The 23,013-nt window shown below is 40.2% G+C and overlaps 2 protein-coding genes across 4 annotated transcripts in view; one reads left to right on the top strand and one right to left on the bottom strand.

Moving 5' to 3' along the window:
- Nucleotides 1–5,947, top strand: part of gnb1l (guanine nucleotide binding protein (G protein), beta polypeptide 1-like) — a 32,895-nt gene extending 26,948 nt beyond the window's left edge. For both annotated transcript variants that reach the window (XM_008417648.3, XM_008417647.3), the window contains exon 7: nt 4,585–5,947. In XM_008417648.3, coding sequence (XP_008415870.1) covers nt 4,585–4,863 — 279 coding nt within the window. In that variant the 3' untranslated portion in view covers nt 4,864–5,947. The remainder of the gene's footprint in view (nt 1–4,584) is intronic.
- A 6,787-nt stretch (nt 5,948–12,734) lies between these two features.
- Nucleotides 12,735–21,987, bottom strand: tbx1 (T-box transcription factor 1). Of its 2 annotated transcripts, none has more exons than XM_008417650.3 (8): nt 21,776–21,987; nt 19,960–20,305; nt 18,115–18,216; nt 17,661–17,832; nt 16,695–16,850; nt 15,995–16,062; nt 15,383–15,483; nt 12,735–14,279 (listed from the first exon to the last, which is right to left on the bottom strand). In XM_008417650.3, exons 1-8 carry the CDS (start codon nt 21,879–21,881, stop codon nt 13,897–13,899), a joined length of 1,434 nt encoding a protein of 477 aa, XP_008415872.1. In that variant the 5' UTR covers nt 21,882–21,987; the 3' UTR covers nt 12,735–13,896. The 2 variants fall into 2 exon arrangements, with proteins under 2 accessions (XP_008415872.1, XP_008415871.1); XM_008417649.3 differs by having other exon boundaries at nt 21,453–21,914.
- Between the last annotated feature and the right edge of the window lie 1,026 nt (nt 21,988–23,013).

Raw genomic sequence — 23,013 nt, 5'->3', positions numbered from 1 at the left:
AATAATTCAGATGAGATGAAATAAAAGCATGAATTAAGATTTCCATTCCAGGAACAGAGATGAAACAAGACACAATTTTCAACCTTATCCCAAGGTTTCAAACAGTAGCTTTACCTTAAACACCAAGAGGCCCAAGTACCGCCGTTATCTTTTAATTATAAAAGATGATTAATTATTTTTATTGTTATTATTGAATGAAGAAAACCGTCTCACAGAGCAGCCCTCCAACTGTGTCTTCCTCATTCAGCTCCTTCAGACTAGCCAGCAGCAATTAGCAAACACCTGGTGGAACTGCACATCTGCTGAGCTCATTAAAGGAGCTACTTCTCAGTTGTTAAATAGAGGAGCCGTGTTGTGATGAATTACTAAAATGTGGAGCTTCAGAAAGAGCAGGAGTTTCTTAAAGAGACCGATGCCTTGTTTTATCTACTAATCTTAATAGATGGCAACAAATTGTCCCACTTCAATGCATGGACAAGTGCAATGATGAGTTTGTTCAGGAGAGAGAAGGAGATAAAAATGCAGGCTGTGGCCTGTAAAAGGCAATAGGAAGACTTCCAGAGAAAGTCGGTCGTGTCTGACAGCTAGCTTTAACTGATGACAATTCTTCACAGGGAGTCCTGCTCCTCATCTTTTAATGGGACTGTAACAATATTCCCACCCAGTGGTCACCTGTATGGTTTCTCTGTCAAAATAGAATGGTTGTCTTGATGTTCTCATCCTCACAGGGCCTATCCCACTTCTGCTAAAGCAGCTTTCATAAAAAAATAAAATATTAATTGTTTTCCCTCTCCCAATACTTCCTTTTCTCTCCTCCGGTCACCTGTTTTACCCATTCATATCACGTCAGCCAGAGTCGACCAACAGGGCGACAAAAGACTGCAATCTCCTCTCCGCCAAGTGTGATTCAGTGACAGGGCGTGTCGGGAATACCTGCGAAAAAGCTTCCTGGCCGCTAGGCGCGAGTGAGTGAGCGATGACGGGACGTTTCAGTGGTTCTGCGTTAACAGCAAGACGTGTGCCAAGACAAGGAAGAGAAGTGGAGCAGAGCGCGATTGAAACCTGCCACCCTTTCTTCAGTGTGCGTCGAGTCCGATGAAATGGGACAAAAGAGGATGGTGAAGTGTGAGTTCGTGTCAGGACGCTTGTAGACCCACAGTGAGTGTTGTGGATCCAGCTGTTACGTTAAAGTGATCTCTGGGAAAGTGGACAGTTAAACTTGCGACGTTCGTGCGTGTGTGTCTGCGTCCTGTGACACACGCAGTACAAAGTACGAAGTAAGATGTTCGTTTGTCCCTGTTACAGCCACTCGGCCCAACAGAGTGAGACCTGGTTGTTAATCAACTCCACTTTTTCAATACTCAGATTTAATCCCTAAGGTAAAAAAATAAGACAGTGAAATTATCTCAGCAAAAAGATATACAGAGTGCTTGTCTGTTAAATATTTAAGAAAAAAGATGGATATCCAAGGAGCTAATAGTAGGCATAAGATGATAAAAAATAACATCAAAAACATTAGTTGATAGCTAGATTTGGCTTTTCCTGCTCTGTGCTTTTATTTAGAAATCTTAAATGTCAACTGAAAATGTTTACAACCGTCTCAAAATAAGTTTAGACACTAAACTTGTGTAGCCTTCTTTGTCTCAGTTCCAGTTGTGTTAAACTTCCTAATTATTGCTCTTCTAGGCTTAAATAAATTCCTATAATCCTTTTGCCTATTTGCCTTCTAAGTGAAATATGAAATGTAAAAACAAAAAAAATCTTTATTTACATGTATTTTAAAGAAATTGCAAAGCTGAACAATAATTGTGTCAGCAGTGATTTTCTTTTTTTTCACTCACTGAAAAAATGTCAAATGAAAGTTTGGGGTTTCCCTACATCTGTCAGATGTGGGATTATACCACTGCAGTAAAACACATCTTTTCCAAATGTGAAGGGTATGTATAATATGTTGAGCCTTATTCTAAGAGCATAATTCTACTGGCTGGTATACAATGTGAAAAAAAAAAGTAGGATGTTGGATTGATGTTAATTTTTCTAATGCTTTTATACAGCAAGCGTATAATAACCCACATTTTTCCTTTTCTGTTTAGTTTTTTTGTTTTAATAAGTTCATTTTGTAAAGCATTTAATTTAATTTATTTAGTAACTTAATCTTTTAGATGCTTGTTTTCCCCTCGTATGTTTAGTCCAGGGACTGTTGCCACAAGAAATCCCCCAATAAACAGCGACACAGCAGCCGGGGGGGACTGCATTCGCCGCTGCACACGGGCATCTTTCATTTTAAATAATGACACAGGACGACCTTTCTTCCGAGTAGCAGTTTTCCTCTCTGCTCGCTCTCTCTCTCTCTCTCTTGGATAGAAAGTAAAAACAATTAACGAGGCGGCCTCGCTGACTGACCATTACTGCAATCATTAGCCATTTACCGCCTGCAGTTGACCCTTAAATGAAACAAATGCCTTTTCCTGACACAAACTATGGGAAGCAAAACAAACAAAAACAGACACTTAAACCCATCATTATCAGGCCTCTAATGCAGACCAGATGGGGAGAGGTAGGGGCATACCACATACCTGAGGTAATAACAAAGCTCAGAACAATCTCTAACTCCCCTGCTTTTCTCTGGATCTGTTTACCCGTCTTGTTCTGTCTGAATGGGCACACACTAGTTTTCATTACAAATGTGTGCAAAACTTTGTTGATATTCCGCTTAGGACACAATTTTGCAAAGTGCTGTGTTTCCGTCGAATAAGAAACGCTACTAAATTCACACAATATGCTCGTTCACACAATAAGTCATTGAAAAACATGCTATGCCAAACATCCTCCTAATACTTCCTGTTGTCTTCTCCGTCTGTAGTAAGAGCTGGTTGTTGATCACATGACTGTAACTCCCATACTTCTCTCAGGATCTGGTTTTCTGCCTGGATGATCACGCACTTGTTTTCATTACAAACATGTGCAGAACTTTTTTTGATATTCCGCTAATGTAAAAAAAACATAATTTCTCAGATTGCGGCGTCAACATCAGTTAATAGACAATTATAATAAGCAAATATGTTTTTCCACATGGTAAGTCATTAAAAACATATTCCACGCCAACATCTTTCTACCGCTTCCTGTTGCCTTTTTCATCTTTACTTCTGGTTGTGATGCATAAAAAGTGTCTGCATTTCAGTTTTGCGAAACACACTAATTTTGATAAGACAAAAATCCACTTCATGCTAGTGCAAAAAGTTATCAAAAAACTTTTTTTTCTTTTAAATCGCCATGTTTTTGTTAAAGATGATTTTTTTTTTTTCGTATTTCCAATTTACGGAATTTTACAGTAAATAGAAACACAGCTACTGTTTTACGCTACTGATACCAGCAGGGAAGGGTTCATTACCATAAACAAAATAGGAAAAATGGCACCACTAACTGTTTTGAACTTCTTTCTTTTTTTCTTTTTACTATGATCAATGACATTCCTCTCTCTGTTCTCTCTCTCTCCCTCTCTCTCCCTCTCGCATTCCTCTTGATTCACATCTTGTACCTGGCTTATATCTCCCACATGCAGCTTGCGGACGGGTTCCTGCCCAGAACGGGAGCGTGCATGCAGATACATTCTCCCAACATCTCCTCCCATCCAAGGCCCATTAGTCTCCCCAGACGCAACTTATGAAGTCAATTTTACGCTGTCCAGTTTGATTTCTGCTCCCACGTCCAGATGTTCGCGGTCCATGTAGCGATTCGGCAGATATCCCCACGCCGCAGAAAGAGCACGTTCTCTCTGCAGGAATGCCCTGCCGCAGCAGGTCCTCCAGATACCGATCCGAGCCATTCGTTATAATATGTCAGAAAGTTGCCCTTTTAGAGAGATTGATACAGTCCTTGGGACAGTAGATCACAGGGAGATGGCGGGGGAGACGAGGGGGGGCTGTGGCTAATCTTTAGCAGGCAGAAGCTACACCAGCGTATTCATCAGCAGTCTTCACCTGCTGACCAGAACGTAATTCATCAGAGACGCTTGAAGCAGCTGAGTTTCTGCAAACGAGTTTTTCAGCGAGAGGTCCTCTACTATTTCTTTTCTTTTCATAGTCACACAGGTAACTTGGTTTCCCCACCCCCAGTTCCCTCCTGCACCCCAACCCAGCGGCGCTAACTCCAAAGCAAATAATGGGACTCTGAGAGATTTCCTCGGGGCTCTCGCGCCGTAATGTTTTATGGCCGATGATTGAGTCCTGGGAGTTTACGGCCAGGTTCAACAGACCTTCAGCCCTCGCGCCTGGACCTCCGTCATCGTATCAGCTGATAGCATCTTGGTGTGTGTGTTTTCGTTGGCCACGCTTTCCCTGGAGCGAAGTGACTTAGTGATTTATTGACCTAATTTTTATCTTACTAATGTGTGTTTTCTATTTACTTTTGCTTTTCGTCCTCGAATTCTCGGTTTGTTTGGTTTTATTCTCATCAGACGGTCTCCTCAGAGAAACTACTTGTTAATGTACTCTTCAAACACACCGAGGTGCTGCAAATGCAAATATTTCTCATTCTATTCAGGCAAACTGTTTGCTGAAGGCCTTTGTCTCTGTGGTTTTGCAGCTCCAGGACTACGTGACGCTGGTCAATCCCGGCGTTTCTCAGCTCCGCATCAGGGGCGATGGGCGGCTTCTGGCATCTGCAGGCTGGGACCACCGAGTGCGTGTGTTCGGCTGGAAGAAGCTGCGGCCGCTCGCGGTCCTTCAGTACCACACAGACATGGTGCTCAGCGTGGCCTTCTCTGATCACCAGGACCCCAGGCAAAGACTGCTGGCTGCTGGGTCCAAGGACCAGCGCGTCAGCCTGTGGTCCATTTACAACCAGAGTGCCAACACATGCTGACTTTCTGAGCTGTGCGGGTTTCAGTCTGCAGTCTGAAATCAAAATATCCTCTGCTCTGTTTTATAGTGACCCAGTTTGACTCTTGGGGTGGACCGGTGTCAGATTCTCTCAGCTTGAGAACTCAGAGGAACACAAAAACAGAACATAGTTTGTTCTTCTGTTTTAAAATGAGAAAAGCAACAATTATTCCTACTTCTGCTCAAATATATTGTTTAAAAAAAGCTACAAAAAGAGTTATGTTCATAGCCTTAACTGGATATTTTGAGTTAATCCCTTCTAAATTTAGTTATTGATATTACTGGGTTAATTAGTAGGGCTATCTGCTGTCGTTCATTCCAAATCTTAAAGTTGCTTCTTCCTGTTTCCTGCTATCTCATTAAAAGGTGTTTAAATTACAGCTGCACCTATTTGTGGTCCATGAGAGTGGAGTTGTATAATTCAGTAATTACTTGTTCAAATACTGTTAAATTTTTTGTGCATTTTTTCTGTTGAGTAAACACATTAATAGTATAAGTGACAATCAATTTTTTGATCCATAGATTCAATTTTGAGAAGAAAGATCATAATTTAATGCATGAATATCATAATCTCTATTAATTGTTTCATGTACTTTTCTTTATTAAAACACCTGCAATTTTTTTTATCTTTTCTGCATTACAGGAAGCATTGAAATTGATAGAAATTCAAATTGAACAGTCAGATCCCTAACAATACCAGATACTGGTCTTGGTCTAGAAAAGACTAATTGTTGTATCCCATTAACTCTTTTTAACTTGTTAAAACTTTTACACTTTGATACCAGTGACCGGCCCATGCCCGCTTACACGACACAGAGCTACGTTTAAAAGTTTACATTAGCATTTTTTTACATTAGAATTATAAATGCTATGTTTCTATGTTTCTATGTTAATCTTTACTATGATTTTGTAAAGGGAAAAAGCGTGCTTTTCCAATTTTCCATACAAGATGAAAAAAAGTATGTCAGTCTAAAATGACAAAATGATCAAACAAGAAATAAAGAACAGTTTGTAACGCTGGTGTAATATTTACACCAAAGTGCAGATTAAAGAACTCCTAAAACCAACCTTTTGTTTTTCATCCATTTCCTTTTTCTGAACACTTTCAGTTTAAAGAGCTGCTTTTTCTGTTGCATCTTAGTGCGTTTTCATAACTCAAAGTTTTAATTCACCAGCAGTCGCACTCTTCAGCCTCCTATTTGCTGAAGCCTGACTCGGTGCTGTGCATGTGATTGTGTTGACTTATCAGATGGAAGCTTTGCTCCAGTGGACATGAATTTGAGGTGTATGGCGCACCTGAGCAGCTTTGTAATCCTGTGTTGTTATTCTTCCAGCTTCCAGCCTGACCTGGGCTGTATTAGTCAAACAAAGCTCGCCAGAGGGAGGGCTGCTTTAGTGGGTGTCTCAGTTATCAGTTCAGAGCGAACTACTTGTTAAATCTACTTTTGTTGCGAGGCGTAGATAAAGGAAACGCTACTAAGTGTAATGGATCTACCAGACTGAGGGGTTTTTATGTAAGTTGGCCAACTGTGGATGTCTTTTCTGGAGTAAATAAATGAACAAGGTCCAAAGGACACAATAAATTTCAACTAGTTTTTAAAAAACTGTCTGTCTGTATTGGCAGGATAATTTTAGTTCTTGTTCAGTGAGAGGATCAATAAATACCAATACATTTGAAAATATCATTAAATCTAGTTGATGTGTTCAGTTTAGTGATTTTAATCAGTTCTATATGTGTTTCTAGTACAAATATCAAAGTACACTTGAAGTACTACAAAGTTAACTTACAAATAACTTTTTTGACTATATATGAACTTGTTTTAAGTCAGTAATTCCTTAATATTGTTGAAAAGGTATGAGTTCCTTTGGGAAATTATTTCACTTATATCAAGACATTTTTCCCATGTTAGAAGTGAAAAGTTAGCTTTGTCTTATTTCAAGGGCTCTGGGATGTGTGCACTATGAACTACTAGACCAAAAACACTTGGTGAGATTCTGTTTTTGCTGTGCAGTGAGAAACCATCAGGAAACAGAGGAAGGACGACATCATTTGGCAGACGAGATATTTTGTTGAGCCACTACTGTCACAGAAAATACAACGCAGAATTAAGAATTTATTGAGTTTCACATTCTAAAAGTTTTCTCTCTTTTTTTGTAAAATTCTGCCCCTTTTGCCCATCTGAGAGTATATTTTCAAAGACTTAGTGACTTGTTGCCAATGCTCAGTGAGGGAGTTCGTCTATACCTTTTGTCTCTGACCCTTTTGCTGACACCTTGCATTCATGTTTGCTTCCTAAATTCATGTTGGCTTTGAACAAACACTCGGGGTGGTGTGGCCCAGCTTCCGTCCATTCTCTGATAAATCAAATGCTGCCTCCATTGGCGCAGATGTGCTCTGAATGGAGCAGTCAGAGAGCCGTCGGCCTCAGAAGCGCCTGCTGGGGTGCCGGCCGTAGATCTCGTAAATCACCTCCATAATGGATCCTTTAGGAAGTCAATAAATGGACAGGGGGACTTTTCTGCACAATGGGGCTTGTGCTTCACTTATCACCTAACGTGTGTCTTCTCTGGCCTTTAAGGTCAGAGGTCAGCTTGGCTTTAGGTTGGGACATAATCTGGTGGGCTGCACATGTTGCTCTGATCACTCCCTACGTCACTATCAGTGACTACCACTAGAGGCAGCAAGTTTGACTGAATCTGAATTAATGAAAAATAATGACCCTGGAGTTATTTTTAAATTAAAAATATGCAATGTTTCATTTAAAATGGTTGTAAGTAATTTCTAATTTACCTTAAACTGAAACACTGTTTGGGCTGCACAGTGGCGCAGTTGGTAGAGCTGTTGCCTTGCAGCAAGAAGGTTCTAGGTTCAATTCCCAGTCTTTCTGCATGGAGTTGTTCTCCCTGTGCATGCATGGGTTTTCTCCGGGTACTCCAGTTTCCTCCCACAGTCTAAAAACATGACTGTCAGGTTAATTGGCCTCTCTAAATTGCCCTTAGGTGTGAGTGTGTGTGTGTGCATGGTTGTTTGTCCTGTGTGTCTCTGTGTTGCCCTGCGACAGACTGGCAACCTGTCCAGGGTGACCCCGCCTCTTGCCCAGAACGTTAGCTGGAGATGGGCACCAGCAACCCTCCTGACCCCACTAAGGGAAAAGGGTGTAAAGAAAATGGATGAAACACTGTTTGCTTTTAAAAGACTGTGTGTGTATAAATTTGTTGGCGCCTTTGGTAAAGAAGGACTTGTAATTTATTAAAATAAATTAATCTTTGTTTAGAGCAGCATAACAATCCCCTCACCCCTCTCCCAACACACTCTGAAAAAAATCCAACTTTTAATTTGAGTACATCCACACAGTGAGTAGAAAAATGTAATTTTAGAATTTTTTGATTTTCAAAATCCCAGGAGGCCAAATTACTGGTACCAAAACTTTCTCTTTGAAATGTTTGGGTGTTTTTTTTTGTGTGTTTTTTTTTAGATCGATCAGAATTTTAACTTCTAATTGGTAATACAAGCATTTCTGTTCACTTAATGAATAAATATGACAGGACACACCAGCCTACTGGACCAGGAAGCAACTAGGTTATCTTTCTACAGTAGAGTGAGCAGGACCATAAAGAAAGTGAAAGAAATCCAATGTTCACTGCAGAAAATACAGCAGACAATGGCATCTTGGGTTACCAAGTCTCTGTTGCAACAAATAGCAACTATCTTTACATGCTACGTGTTGCTGTTTAGAAGGCGTACTCAGAAAAAGCCTCTTCTGCACATGTAATGCCCTACCATTACAAATGTAAACGTGAAATTTGATAAACTCAATAAGAATTTCATCTGGGACAAGGAACACTCCTGGTGGTTTTGATAAAACAAAATGACACAAAGCTTGAAACGCACCTTCTGTTATAAGTATAAAGGAGGATCTGTAATACTTTGTGTCTATATTACCTCCAAAAGATCCTGAGGTGTGTGGCAACATGGACTCCACCAGAAAACTGGGAGCTCCCTTTGGACGACGATTTAAAACACATGGTCAAATCGACACAGACAGGACTTCAAATCACTCTCCTTCCAGAGCCATCTCACTCTTCAGATCTAATTGCTTTGGGAAACTTTCTGACCTGGAAAGATGAGAAGACCCAGTACTCGATACAATTTAAAGAAACTGTTTAAAAAGGAAATGTCAAAGATCCATGACTCTATATGCGCCATGGTGCAGGTTAAAACAAAAAGGGACTCACAACTGGCATTACAGCACCATAAAACTCTCCCCCTCTGTAACAAACAAATCTTCAAGTACCGAGATGCTGGGCTGCGTTCCATTGGTGTCGAGTCAATTTGGTTTACCCGGTTTGTTTTTATCAGTGGTTTGTGGAAAAAGGCTCATCAGCAGAGATTTATGCTTTGCTGAAGCGAGTACATCAAACCCTCGATAGGCCTGTCACAACAGATGATTCAGGGGAGCATCAAGTGATCTTTCAGGTCACATTATCATCTGTCCTTCCCTCCTTTGTACTTCAGTGGCAAATATTTGGGCCCTTTTTTTTTTAATCTGCGGGAGCAGAGAATTAAAAACATAAGGTTTTAAGTAGCTGGACTTTTTCCTTTGGTGCACATACGTATTTGTAAAAACAACCTAATACTGTTGACAAGGTCTAACTATGTGCAGGGCTGTGAAAACTGCTATTGCATGTTGAATATTCTCCAGAGGAGTTGTGCTGATTGCATTTAGCAGATGCAGATGTGCAGTTCATTGCATGTTCTCCAGCAGGCGCAATTTCCAAAGTTTATAGCTGGAACACATCGAATTGGAGCTGCTCTAATTTATACCAAATCACTGACAACTACTCAGTGTTTATCATGCGGATTATAGCAAAGCCTGTTTTTTGGGTATATTACGGTACGCTTACATTTTAATTCTTACAGTGTTTTGCATTTATACATTACTATGCATGACTGAATATTTGGGTAATATGCTCAAATCTTTGTATCAACCACAAATATAAGGTTTTATATTAAGCTACCTATCAATTCTGACACTAAGCTGTTGTTAGATAACTTGTCTTGCTTACTTATGTTCATATTTTTGCCCTCTTTTGCAACACATCTTGAATGATTTATTAAATGACTGTAATGTTTTTGACCACATAAAATGGTTTAATGCTGCTATTTCAGGTAGTGAACTAAACTCACTGTTACTTTGGAAAACATGACGATTTGTTTGTAATTTTTGAATAGATTTCACAAAAGTTCTTAATAGCCCACTTTGAGGCAAGAGGGTATTTACCTTTATTGTGATTTTCACATCAAATTGTTTTTTTCATGCTCACACAAAATTATAAGTTTAAAAATTAGACAGTTATTAAAGCGCTAAAGGTAGTCACTTGCTATAGCTGGAGTCATGTTTTATTAGCAAGCCAAAGCTATGTAGTAGTATGTAGCTAATCCAACTTAACCCTTGCAGCTAAATTAAGCAGAGGTTGTTCATTTGAATACAACACAACAGACCAGGAATAACTCGAGCAGCTAGAACACTGCAAAATACTTCCGATATGAAACAGTGTATGTGGGAAACATGCATCAGCAGGTATTAGAAGGACACAATTGCTGTAAACTGAAGAGTAGTTTCAGGCAACGCCAAAGCAACGGTCTGCAAACTTTTCAAGAGTTCCTTTGGGATTGGTTGTCACATTTTACACATCCAGTAAATTTAAGATAAAGTCATGGAATATTATTCTCAGTTGTTTTTCCCTTTTAACAAATGTTATTAAAGTGCAGAACATGCTTTAATTTGACTTATAATTAGCATTTACAAAACTCATGATTGTTTTTATGAAGTACTTTTCATCTCTAAACTAACGTATGAAAAACAAATCAACTTTTTTAGTTTTATACTTCTACTGAAGCTTCATTGATAACTATGCAGAAAAACTAACTTGCTGCTTGAGGCCTCCATGCCAGCAGGGCCTCCTGTAGTGCTTGGCTTCTCACACAGAATGCACACTTGCACTTTCCATTTTGTAAATATGATTATGACAAATCAAACTACTTCTAAATTCTAGAATCTTTTAAAAATGCTAATATTTTAGGAATCTTAAGTGACGAAGGGTAATGTAGGGAAATGTAGCTCACATGTCAAAATTTAAAACTAACTCATCTTGCATTAATCATTCATGCTGCTTTTCTCTATGCTGCTGTCATATTCATACACACACACACCCAACCAACCAGCCAAACAAATAATAATTTTCCATGTTTCCCTTGAAGCAATAACTGAGTGATTTGCTTAGCTGGTTGAGTCCAAATCAAAATCTGTCGAGGTCCACACATAATCTTGAACACCGGGTCTGCTGAAAACTAACCCCATGTAAACGTCGCTGTTATAATTCATTAATTGTTCTTTTTCACTTTCTTGCAAAAATGAGAGAGACAGCAATTGTAGGCCAGAATGTGGAGCTTTGACTCAATTAAAATATAGTTATTGAATGTTATTTTTAGCTACGAACACTTCATACAAGAATAAATGACAACCCAAACGTGTTCAAGTGAGATTAACCCGCTTTGGTCTGTCTAATTTACCAAAATTGTTACTGGGAGCTTCTTCGGAGTCCTCGAGTTTTCACCAACATCTCTATTCTCATTTAGAACAGTTTTCTATAAAACAACGCGTATGGGTTCTACTGATGTGTCCTCTGTACCGTAAAACCTGTAATTAGCCTTTTCACCCACTCGACTGAAGTCCTCTTCCTAAACCCAACAACAGCGCGAGCGGTGTCGCAACAAACTGCATCATCACGTTGGATCTCGCGCCCATCAATCAGGCTGTTCTGCAACACCTGCGGCCGGCTGTCGGTGCTTATCGCTCGGCTTGACGTCTCCGTGGGCGCCGCTGTACGACCAGAAGGTAAAAAACAAAAAGGTAAATTAAAACAAAAGCTAAAACATAAATAAACAAACTGGTTACTTTTTTTTGTACGGGGCATAAGGTTTCATGACGCCCTTAATAACAAAAATGAACAATTTTGTATCTCACTATCTTTAATAAAGTGCGTCATTGCCGTTTTTAAACAGTATTTCTCTTTGTAGCGAGCCGTCATTTTTGTGAAAACTTTGATGTCAATGAGTAAATTTGGTACATTTTGTTAAAACAGCGACTAAAGAAATTTTAAAAATGAACAAAACGTAATGGCTAACTTTTAAGTCCTACATTTCTTAGGCTATAATAACCGCTACCGTGTTCACGTTATAAAAATATGGATAAAAAAATGCAATGTTAGCATTAGCCCATATTTTTGGTCAGTGCAACAAAAACAACCAAACAAAAACGATACAACCAATTAGCCGTGATTTGAAAGGGTGGAAACATTATTTAACCTCTGACACCTTTACAAGCCATTTAACAGTCAGAGGTCACGCGCCCCCCGGCATCATTTTTCCATCCTCTCAGCTCTACGGGAGCCAAAAGGAAAAGAAGAAGAAAAAAATATATATCATGATGAATCATTAGGTAACGGTTTCCTTTGAATCTTTGACAGCCACAAAGCCGAATTTTTCTCCCAAAGAGATTAACCTTGACAACAAAGCATTCCTCATAGGACTTCAGATATGAGATGACTGGGAATGGCTGCACAGACAAGCAGAGGGGTCACATTCTCAAAATATCACCGAGTGTCACATTATAAATGAGTGATGATATCTGTCTGGGGGGAGAATGGGAGGTGCTGGGATTGAAATTAAAAATAAAGACTGCATAAGATGCAAGCTCAAATGTCCAACAGGTAAGCTAAATCTATTCTCAAAGTAATTATGATTAATTATTGCTTTTAAAGTTTCAAATAGTTTTACTCAAAAAAGAGAGAGAAATCTAAATCCTTTATTTAAAATAATAATTGCAAGAAGTAAACCCAGAGTCACTTTAGCAGTTCAGTTTGGCTAAAAGGTGAATGTGGTGCGTGTGTGGGCGTGTGTGTGTGTGTGTGTGCGTGTGTGTGTGTGTGTGTGTGTGTGTGTGTGTGTGTGTGTGTGTGTGTGTGTGTGTGTGTGTGTGTGTGTGTGTGTGTGTGTGTGTCTCTGTCTCTTTAAAACCAGGTGCATATTTCACCATTTGAATCATTCCAATGTTTAGACAGCTTTCAAATCTTGCCTGCCAATAACGGCAAAAGCAGCAGACACCTCAGCCGACTTCAACAGGGCAGATCCGGTCGGACAGTACCATCAGAGAGGCAAGCCTGTTTTTTTTTTTCTTTCTTTTTTTTTTTCTTTAAACCATTCCCTGCTTTTTTTGTGCAGGGAGCACTTCAAATGGAAGATTCGCACAGAGACCCTTTCGTTTGGATGAATTACAAGAATTTAATGTTTATTTTACAGATACAGAAGAGTTCTTCCTGCTTTGTTTTTATTTACTTAGAATTGCTGCAAGTCAGTGCCATGGTACAAGCTACTCAGAGCGGCTCGAGATGTTTATAAATTTTAAACATTTTTTTTTCTTTTCCTTTAAAGCAAAAAAAAAATATCCATTTCGATGCATTTTTCACATCCTCTCCGATGAGCTCAACATGCAAACATCTCGTCTACTAACCTAGAAGGTTTGTGGGTGATATATAACGTATGGCTTTTTTTTTTAAAGCAATAAAAACAAAGCAAATCGAAAAGTGCATCAAAAAGAGAAAAAAATCAATCAATCCCAGTCTGTGATCAAAAGTCTTGTCCGTCTTAAGGAACTGGGTCCTCCTTTTGCCACTGCCTGACGGCTTAACGTCTTGCGCTGCTCGAGCTGGAGCTCTTTCCATTCGGGTTCAAAGGTCAAAGCGGACCCATTTGAGGGCTTAGAACAGGTGTCCATGCTTAGATGCATTTCCTTTAAATAAATATGACAGGATTTATCCAGCAGAGGGAAGTCTCAGCCTCTGATTAAACCCCACGTGTTGCAGAAACCATCGCCTGAATGAACCGTGTTGCTGTTCCTGTCTGCCTAGTTTTCCCACAGTGCTGTGCGGCTTTATCCTTGACTGACAGCAGTCATTATCTGGGCCCGTAGTCGTAGTTAGAGGGGCCGCTGGTTGCCGAGTACATGTTAGTTGTGGCGGGATTCATGTGGTGATGGTACGTGTGTCCTCTGATGCTCGGTAAAGGGTAAGGCGAAGGCCTGGTCTTGGCTCCCAGGTAGTGTTCGTAAGCGGTGGGGTACTTGTAGGGGTGGTGATGCAGGGTGTCTGGGGGCAGTGGGTGGGGATCAGGTCGGAGGTCGTGGGGAGGGCTCGGTCGGCCGCTCGTCAGCGGCACGGCGTGGAGGCCTCCTGGGACGGGCAGAGCCGGGCTGAGGACACGAGACATCAGCTGGTGGGCCGGGTCGGCGTGAATTGGGGTGCTGCTGGGGTCTCCTTCATATTCCCGTCTGGCATCTTCTGTGAGGGTTCAGAAAAATTAAGAAGTTAGAGAAAACCAGACTGAAATACAATACAATAAGTAGGCCTGTCGTTATCGCAAATTTTGCTGGACAATAAATTGTCCCAGAAGTTATCGCGATAAACAAGAATATTGTTATTTTGAGATCACTTTCAAGTAATGTAATGGTTGTGGTGTAATAATGCAAGTAAATATCAATAAACTTTCATTTCTAACAAACATTTAACATTGGAACTAGAATGGATTTAACATATTCAAAATAAATAAACAAAAGCACAAAACACAACAGATAAAATAGATGCTGAAGTTTTAATAAACACAATTGTCCTTCAAAAGAGAGGCCAGTTGAGACCAAAGCACCAGACTGAAGACTTTTGTCATCCACTCATTGGTAGAAAGAGAGACATGAGAAAAATAAGCATGCAAATGGAAATTATTGAGCTTGTTTTAATTTAGCATGCAATTAATTTATTGCTTATAGGAAAAGCCTTAACAATAAGTTCCATGAGATATATTTTAAATGCCTGTGCTTATTTCTACAAAATTAGCAGTATAGTGAAAACACTTTCTGTGTCTAGATACTATTTGTGGATAATACAAATAAAATCACGGATTTTACTTTAAAGCTTTTTGTTTATCTTTGGAATAAATTCCAAAACTAACCATACATACAGAATTAAAAACAAAAACAAAAATAATTGGGGCAGCTACAATGAAACTCTTGGATTTTAAAAATATTTGAAGTTTATTCTCAGCTAATCAGTACATCACTCATTACTTCAGTTTCTTTTTTCAAAATCTAATTTTCCTTCCAGTTTTTGTAGCGCTCTGAATCTGTGGTCGGTTATGCAACATAACCTTTATTATGTTGCCAGCGCATGACATTGGCTGACTGATTTTTTTATGTTTAATTTAAAACCAACAATGGGCTGATACAGTAAATGCACTACTGCACTTCAGTCGAGGGAAAGACGTAAAGAAAAAAAAGCCCAACAGCTGACAGAAATACAGCGCCACAAACACAGAAGAGCTCAGCCAGCCTCTGCTGGATATTCGATCGTTGGCAAGAAGCTTGAAGTGAAACAAAGAGCGAGCTGCAGACCTTTTTCTGTGCCGTTCTGCTGAGGGGGAGATGACATTGGGTTTCTTGTTCTGGCGAAGGCACTCATTATTGGCAGGGAGCCTGGTCTGTGATTCCTGGGCCTGCAGCGGGAGATTGGAGTCAGTTTCAAAGTCACTTAAGGATTGTCAAGGGCACAGTTTCTTCCGATGTTAAGGGGATGAAAACTCATTTTCATCTTCTGGAATGATGTGTGTATGTGAGGATCATTTTACAGTGGAGGAATAGAAAGTGAATGTGATGAAGAAAGACAAGCATAAAGTAAGCCAAAATAGAGAAATAATTCAAAACACTACTGATTTTGATTAATGTGTTCTAAAAATAAAAATAAAAACTCGACTTAATAATAAATATTTTGAAAAAAGTCTGTATTTCTTTCATCTGAGACACTGGGAGTCGAGCAATTTGTCAGTGACAGACAAACACAGTTGATTGACTTTCAAACAATATCCTGTGATTTCTGCAATTCATGAGTTTCTAAATAAAAACTAAACCCATGTAGCACCTCTACACCCAAAACAGTTTTTTTATTCAGTTTTTATGACTTGTGAAAACATGACAATGACTGTAATGCTTGAATATAATAAAGCTCACCAGTCCTCTGGGTCACAGTCCCTGAAGCCCTTTGCAAACGGATTACTGGCGATCTTCAGCTGTGTGATCTGCAAAGCAACAGAAAACACAAAAATAATCTCAATGCTTCACACTCCGTCTTCTCAATTTAGAAAGTGATTTGAAAAACTATTAAAATACAATTATATTTATTAATATTACTATCATTTTTAAACTCTTTATTTGTATTATTGACTTGTCATTTTCATAAAAGTTCCATAAATTGTTGTAGAAACTTTTCCAGCTCTCGCTTTTGCTTTTGTTACAAACAAAACAAGTTTGCTGCTCATTTCTGAAAATCCATACAATTTTAACTGAAATTAAGTAGTTCCTTTGTGTTTTTGTTTTTTTGGTGAACTCTGACTGAATTTTGGTAAGAAAAAAAAAGATTATTTGTTATTCAGAAAACTAATAAACACAGTGACGTATGACTCTAAATATCGGAGAGGACGGATGATGTAAAAGAAGATGGCAGTAGTTGTTCTGAACCAAACACTCTCCAAAAACACGAATGGTTCATAGTTTAGATTATTTATTTTTTTTTTTTTAATGCAAATACGTACATTTGGAACCACTTGGTTTAACTTTAGCAAGACGGTAAATATGCATTTAATGCGTAAACACAATGCGCCGCGCGCTGACTACACTACAGACTTTCGGCAGGGCGGTAAACATCTCTTACCCGGTGGTTCTGGTACGCTGTGACCGCTGTGAAGCGAGTCTCTTCAAAAACAAACGTTTTATAATTTTCCTCGGCGTATTTCTCACTGTCCTTGCGGGGATCCACATAAACCACATGGAACCTGGGCTGGTATCGGTGCATGGAGTTCAGGATGATCTGGAAAATAACATCAAAGTTAGAAGGAGACTAAGTTTGGTCTATATTACAAAGACTTCCAAATGCACTTTAAATGACGGTAGTAAAAACTAACAAACTGCTGTGAGCAAAATGTATGAATAAGCAAAAAACAAAAAGAAAAAAAAGGAAATCTGTAAAATACATTAAATATATATTTAACCAAACATGCAATATTAGAAATAATTTACAAAAAATAAAATAATTATAAAATATATATATACAGGTATATATATATATATAAAACCCCTCCGCAATTAAGTTTGCAATGACTCTTTGAAAGAAACTCCAATTTTGTCTGCACCGTTCACAGGTCAACTCAGAAATTGTTGAATATGCCTAAATGAACAATAAGTTATCGTCTATGAAGAAAATATTATGCTAAACCTGCATGTTCATAGCCATTCTTTTTACGCCAAATTTAGTTCATTATTTAATTTCTAAGAGGCCCCAAGAGTAGTAAAATTAGTTTTAAGATGCAGAATTATCCGCAATGCCATTTCAACGAATCCATCCCTAATATACAAAATATCATGTTTATTAATCGGAAACTATTTTAACGTCGAAAATAATGTTCAATAACTCTCTGATGGTATGTTTTCAGTTTACGATAACACACAAATACTATCCGTGCTGTGCTAAATTATGTTCCTTAATTTTTAAACTCCGTGAAGATGAGTTTGATTGCTTTTTGCTGAGATATTTGACTTTATCTTCATCACCGTGACGCAGAACCAACAGCACCGATTTGTTCCTCGGCGCAGCTCCGTTTCCTCTCCTGGCTGTACTTACATGTCCGTTGTCATCCAACAGGTTGTTTGTTAGTTTGAGCTTATCGAAGGAGACGATCTGCTTCATCCACTGAGCGCCCTTGGCTGGAGAGTCCGGATGGTAATGCACCCTCCCCGGTGTGGCAGGATCAGCTTTACCCGCCACCAGCCACGACGAGCTGTGGAAAGCATACCTGGAAGGGTAATTTAAAAATAAAAGTATATTAATAGCATTATGCAACATTATGCAAAATATCACTCCGCTAAGGCGAAGAAAATTTGAAATGAATGTGATTTATGTAATCCCAGAAATATGGTGAATTTAAACTCATTAATTATGGAAACTTTTTTTTTAGTGTTACTTGTACCTTTATCTTTGCATCAATTGTTTCTTATCTGATTAAATTTAACGCGCGCCCTAAAACAAAAATAAACACTCACAGAGAAAACAGTTGAAAGAAAGAGGAAGACGTTACCTGTAACGCTTGTCGTCTACAGGCAGGAAGTCCATCAGCAGCATATAGTCTGCCATGGGATCCATCCCAAAGATTTTTACTTGGAAAGTTGGAAACATTCTCCTGAGAGGGAAAAGAAAACCACAGATTCAGTGTTTAATTCTTTATCTTCAACTTGCATTTCCTTCACAATATATGACGTAAGGCCCCGTTTCCCCACAGGCCGATTATTAGCGCGCTTTAGTCGCTGACTAAATTGCGTCTTTTGTGGAGGGTAAAAAATGCATATTTGCCAAAGTATAAATGCCCGCAGGCATTTTACTGGGATACGTTGAGCTCAGGGCACCATTTAGCCTGAACTGCAGGCAAGAAAACATAACTGTGATTATTAAAAATCCTGCAACCACTTCATGCGTAACTGGACAAAGTCCCTCCAAATGCTGCCACGTATATGATGTATTTTCTGCTGCACTTAGACTTTTTTTTCTCCCCTTTAGTATATTTCTACTTCTAATACTGCCTTTTGACAAATCCCAGATATTTTCATGCTAGAGCAAATGTAAATACACACCCGCATCCGGGTGCTAATCTGGGTAGTAACTACTTAGTCGATTCTGAATCTGAACTTTTTGTTTGCACCCAGAGGGAACAGTTGGATATTAATAAAACATTCGTTTAATGCACAATATTATCCTCGCATCCTGAAACAAACACATTTATGTAATATCTTTCGGGAGGTGTGCTGCGATTCTGCAGGATTTTAGTTTTTTTATTTTCTTGCTGAGCCTCTTTCCACCCCGTAAGGCTTGTTTTCACCCTAAAAGTTGCTCAAGAATCCGAGAGGAAGGTTGAGTAATCCACCAGTCGAGTCAGTGAAAGGGATCCCAAAATCAACGCTCAATTAACGTCAGTGTTGTGGCTAGATGAGGCTGAAGGAGCTTTTAAAGTGCTCTGCAGCAGATCTCCTTTCTCCTGTCAGACAGCACGGAGAGAGGAAACCCAAGCCTCCCATTCAGGCTGCAGGCTGATTTCCCCTTATTATTACCTCTGCATTCTAATAATAATAATAATAATAATAATAATAATAATAATAATAATAATAATAATAATAAACCGTCTGCAGTAAGTGTGTTTCCTATAGTTGATTCAGTGTTATGTTTCATATTTCAGATTATTATTATTTTTAATTTAAAAAATGGGCCAACTTTACCAATACCATTAAATTATTTTTGTTATAATTTATCCCTTTTTTGTGGAGGAAGAGTTTAAAACTAAAAAGCAACGAAATACAATAAATAACGAAGCAACTTTGTATTTTCACTTTGAGGCGCGTAAAGAACAACAATATTCAACATAATGGCGTGAAAATGATGCTCACGATGAAGAAATCGTGAGTTTTCAAAACATCAGTTTTGAGGTATTTATTGCAGACATAAACTACACCAAACGAAAACCTGAAAATGTGCTATTTTATAATTCAAATAAACTAAAACGGATATGTTTTATTAAAGCTGTCTAATTCTGGGAGAAAATTCAGTTACACAATCGCGGATTTGCATATATGATGTTTAAAGAAGTAGTAGCGAAATATAAAAAATATATATATTTAAAAATATATGTATTTAATGTGTAATTTATTTGAAAGCCTAATAAAAAAAATATTAAACCTGAATTCGTATTCGGTGGTGACGAATGGTGGTTATGACTTTCTTGTTAGTTTTTTTTTTATTATTAATAATAATAGTTATAACAATAATGTTCTCTGGCGCGTGATGTTCATGCACTATTGTGGTGACTTGTTACAGTAAAACATGTCCGATCCTCGCTGCCTTTCTCTCTCAGGTCGGAGCTTTAACGCGCTCTCACCTGCCCGCCTTGGTAACGATCATCTCCGTGCCCAGCTGGTTAAACTCGTCCCACAAAGCCTTCATCTCCAGCTGGACGCTAATGTTGGCCACCTTGGGGTTTTTCTTCACGATGCTCTTGCTGTTCGGCGTGGAGCTGGAGGACGACGACGAGCAGTTAGGAGTCCCGCCGTCGCTCGCCTGGCCCTGGCTCTGGCCCGGGTTGGAGCCCGGGTAGTTGTAGTTGTGCTGGGCGGCCGGGCAGGGCTCGAAGTGGGACTCATGTTGGCTGTAGGGGTCCCCGGGGGACTGAGAGAGGTGGTAGCCCCCCGGCGAGTTGAGACTGCTCAGACTGCTGGTCGTGAAGGCTGTAACATCGCAAAAATGGGACAGCTGCGTCAGCCACGGGCTGGATATGGCTGAAATCATCCCAGAAAACGGCTTTTTTTTTCTCTTTTACTCTTTAAAAGTCGACTAAAACACAAACGGTAAAAAAAAAACAGAAAAGAAAAGAAAAATTCCAGAAGCAGAGTCGAATAATTCTCCGATGAAAGGTGGGAGGCTTAAGACAGCCCTTTCTGCTCAAAAACGGATCATTTAGTCCTCTGAGTTGCGTCCAATGCGAGCTCAGCCTGACTAAAAACTTCCTGATCTAAACCAGCAGAATTCCCAAAAGTGACGAAAGGTTTCCAAAAAGTAGGAAAAAAATGAGAGAGAACCCACGTCGAGTCGCTGAACTGCTCTCAGATACGCGCTGCTTCGAGTGCGTGTGAATTGCTTTTTTTGCCCCCCTTCAGATCGATTGCGCTCTGACGCTGTGCGTTGTGTGTTAACACCGCAGCGCAGTCTCCTCTCTTATCTGACGCAGAGGGCCTCCCCTTCGCGATAAAAACCGGTTCTTATTTCTATTTAGATAAGGAACTGCAGGTAATGTGCCTTTTCCTCGCCCTGGGACGAGACTGATTGACACCGAAGTGCGCCCCTTCTTCTTTTTTCTTTAATGGCCTTTCCGGCACCCATTGAACTTTTTGGATAAGGGTATCGCCCACATTTGCCCCGCGTTAACAAACAAAAGCTGATCTGGCCTGCAGAGAGGAGTACGAGAAAAACACTGATTTGCATGAACAAACAAACAGGCTGCCGGTGACTTGTCGCGCTCCTAGTTTATGGACAAATGCACAAGTGGGATGGATTTACACTCGCACCCCCCCCCCCCCTCCCTCCTAGGTGGCTGGTGATTATTATGGTCTGTTTTTACCATTACGCACGGGGTGCCCCTGTAAACCCTCCTCCTATTGGCTTCTTCCTTGACGTGATCTTCGCGAATTAGTGCTGACTCTGAACACTGCGGGGATTTGGAAGCTTTTGTCTGCAGATTTTTCTCCCTGCTGAAATCAGTGCAACGGTGATCAACTGCAGCAGTTTCCGCCCTCTCTTTCATCCCCTTCCACGCATCCCCAAAGTGTTTTTTTATAGTTATTTTGTATATTTTTTGCTTGATCTACACAGATTTACCTTCCATTTCCCGGGTGACAGTGCTGTAGTGCATTTTACAGTAACTCCGGCTGTCCAAACCGGTGCCTTGTTTGTCAAACGCTGCGCTTCCTGCTCGCTCTGCAGCCGAAATCAGAGAGGCAATACTGAAAGCATTCGCCTTTGGAGAGAGGGGACCAATGTCGTCCATAGGCAATTGACCGAGTCGTTATAAGTCGACCCTCCTCCTCCTACTTCACCGCCGCCACCACCACCTCTTCCTCTGCTTTCCAGCCGCGCAGAAAGCAGAAGAAGGCGGCTCTGCGCTGTGCAGAAGAACATGCGCCAAAAGGGAAGTTTCTCACATTCCGCCACCGGCCGCCGCGTAGTGCGAGAGTTTGGCTTGAAGCGCTCCCCTTGAAAGTAGTCCAGGTACAAAGGGTTTCCCGAGCGGATCGAAGTGTGGTGCATCCGTAAAGAGTGATCTGTCCTCTCTTCTCCTCCGATCACCGACAGGGTGTTGTTGTCTGAGCCGCGCTACGAAGAGAATCCACTGCTGCCACGAGAATGTCAAAAGTGAGCGAGACAGATCCACGCCTCCCCACCCCCACCCCACCAACCCCTACACAACTGCAGGAAAAACGCGTCCTGCGCTCTGCGCTCAATGTTTTATTTCATTAAGTTCTTGTCACTCATTTGAATTGAATAGCAACGTCACTGAACGCCTGTGCGCCTCTTTAGTCCCCCTCAGTAAAGGCTTGCTTTAGGTGAGTGCGCGCGTTTCAGCGACCTGAGCTCAGCAGAGCCTCCAGCATGCACCGAGCCTTTCTGGAACATCACAGGCTGCATGTGAAGCTGGAACAGCTTAGTTGTTCAGTTTAAGTTCAGTCGGAAACCTTAGCAGCAGATACGTTTCTTCTATTGTGAACATGTAACTGATTTTTGATGTTGAAACAAAGAGACGTTACTGATACTGAACGTTCTCTGAAGGACTTCTTTTAGATATTTGGAGAACTTAGTACACACTTTTTAAACTCAGGGATATTTTTTTACTCATAAGGAACAATATTGTAAATAATCTCTTCAGCGATAATATTTCTTTGCACAACCTGCTGTATTCCGACTGATGCATTTTTACTGAAAAACAAAAACAACCATTGGTCAGTGAACAAACTGAGACACTGAATGAGTTTCTGCAGGCCTGAGCTGGACTTGACCTCTACGCCTCCTGGCCCGATCCTCCTCCTGCTGCTTCTATCGGGGCTCAGCCACATGTGCGGCAGCTTAAGATGAATTTAATTTGTAGAAGTTGAAGCGATGGGAGCGGATAGCATTTATTTTACTCTACTGGTCAACAGGGAGCCAGTAATGGGATGAAGCGGACGGAGGATTTCAGCCCTATTTGTTTTGGATGTTGCTCAGTGGGAGGCAGAGAGCACAAACAAACTACTGACACATGCTAGATAGACAGACAGACAGTTTTTTCTTTCAGTCAGTGCCAGTTCACTTCATCAATGCCAAGTCGGAAGCCATCTTTGTAAACACTCAGGTGCTAACAGACAGAAGACAGAGGCGAACCGAAATGGGACGCGACCGCGCAGGA

The sequence above is a fragment of the Poecilia reticulata genome, chromosome 9 (genome assembly GCF_904066995.2).
Source record: "Poecilia reticulata chromosome 9, P_reticulata-male-v2, whole genome shotgun sequence".
NCBI classification, from domain to species: domain Eukaryota; kingdom Metazoa; phylum Chordata; class Actinopteri; order Cyprinodontiformes; family Poeciliidae; genus Poecilia; species Poecilia reticulata.
Note: the sequence above shows the minus strand (reverse complement) of the source record. Positions and strands in the feature narration are given on the sequence as shown.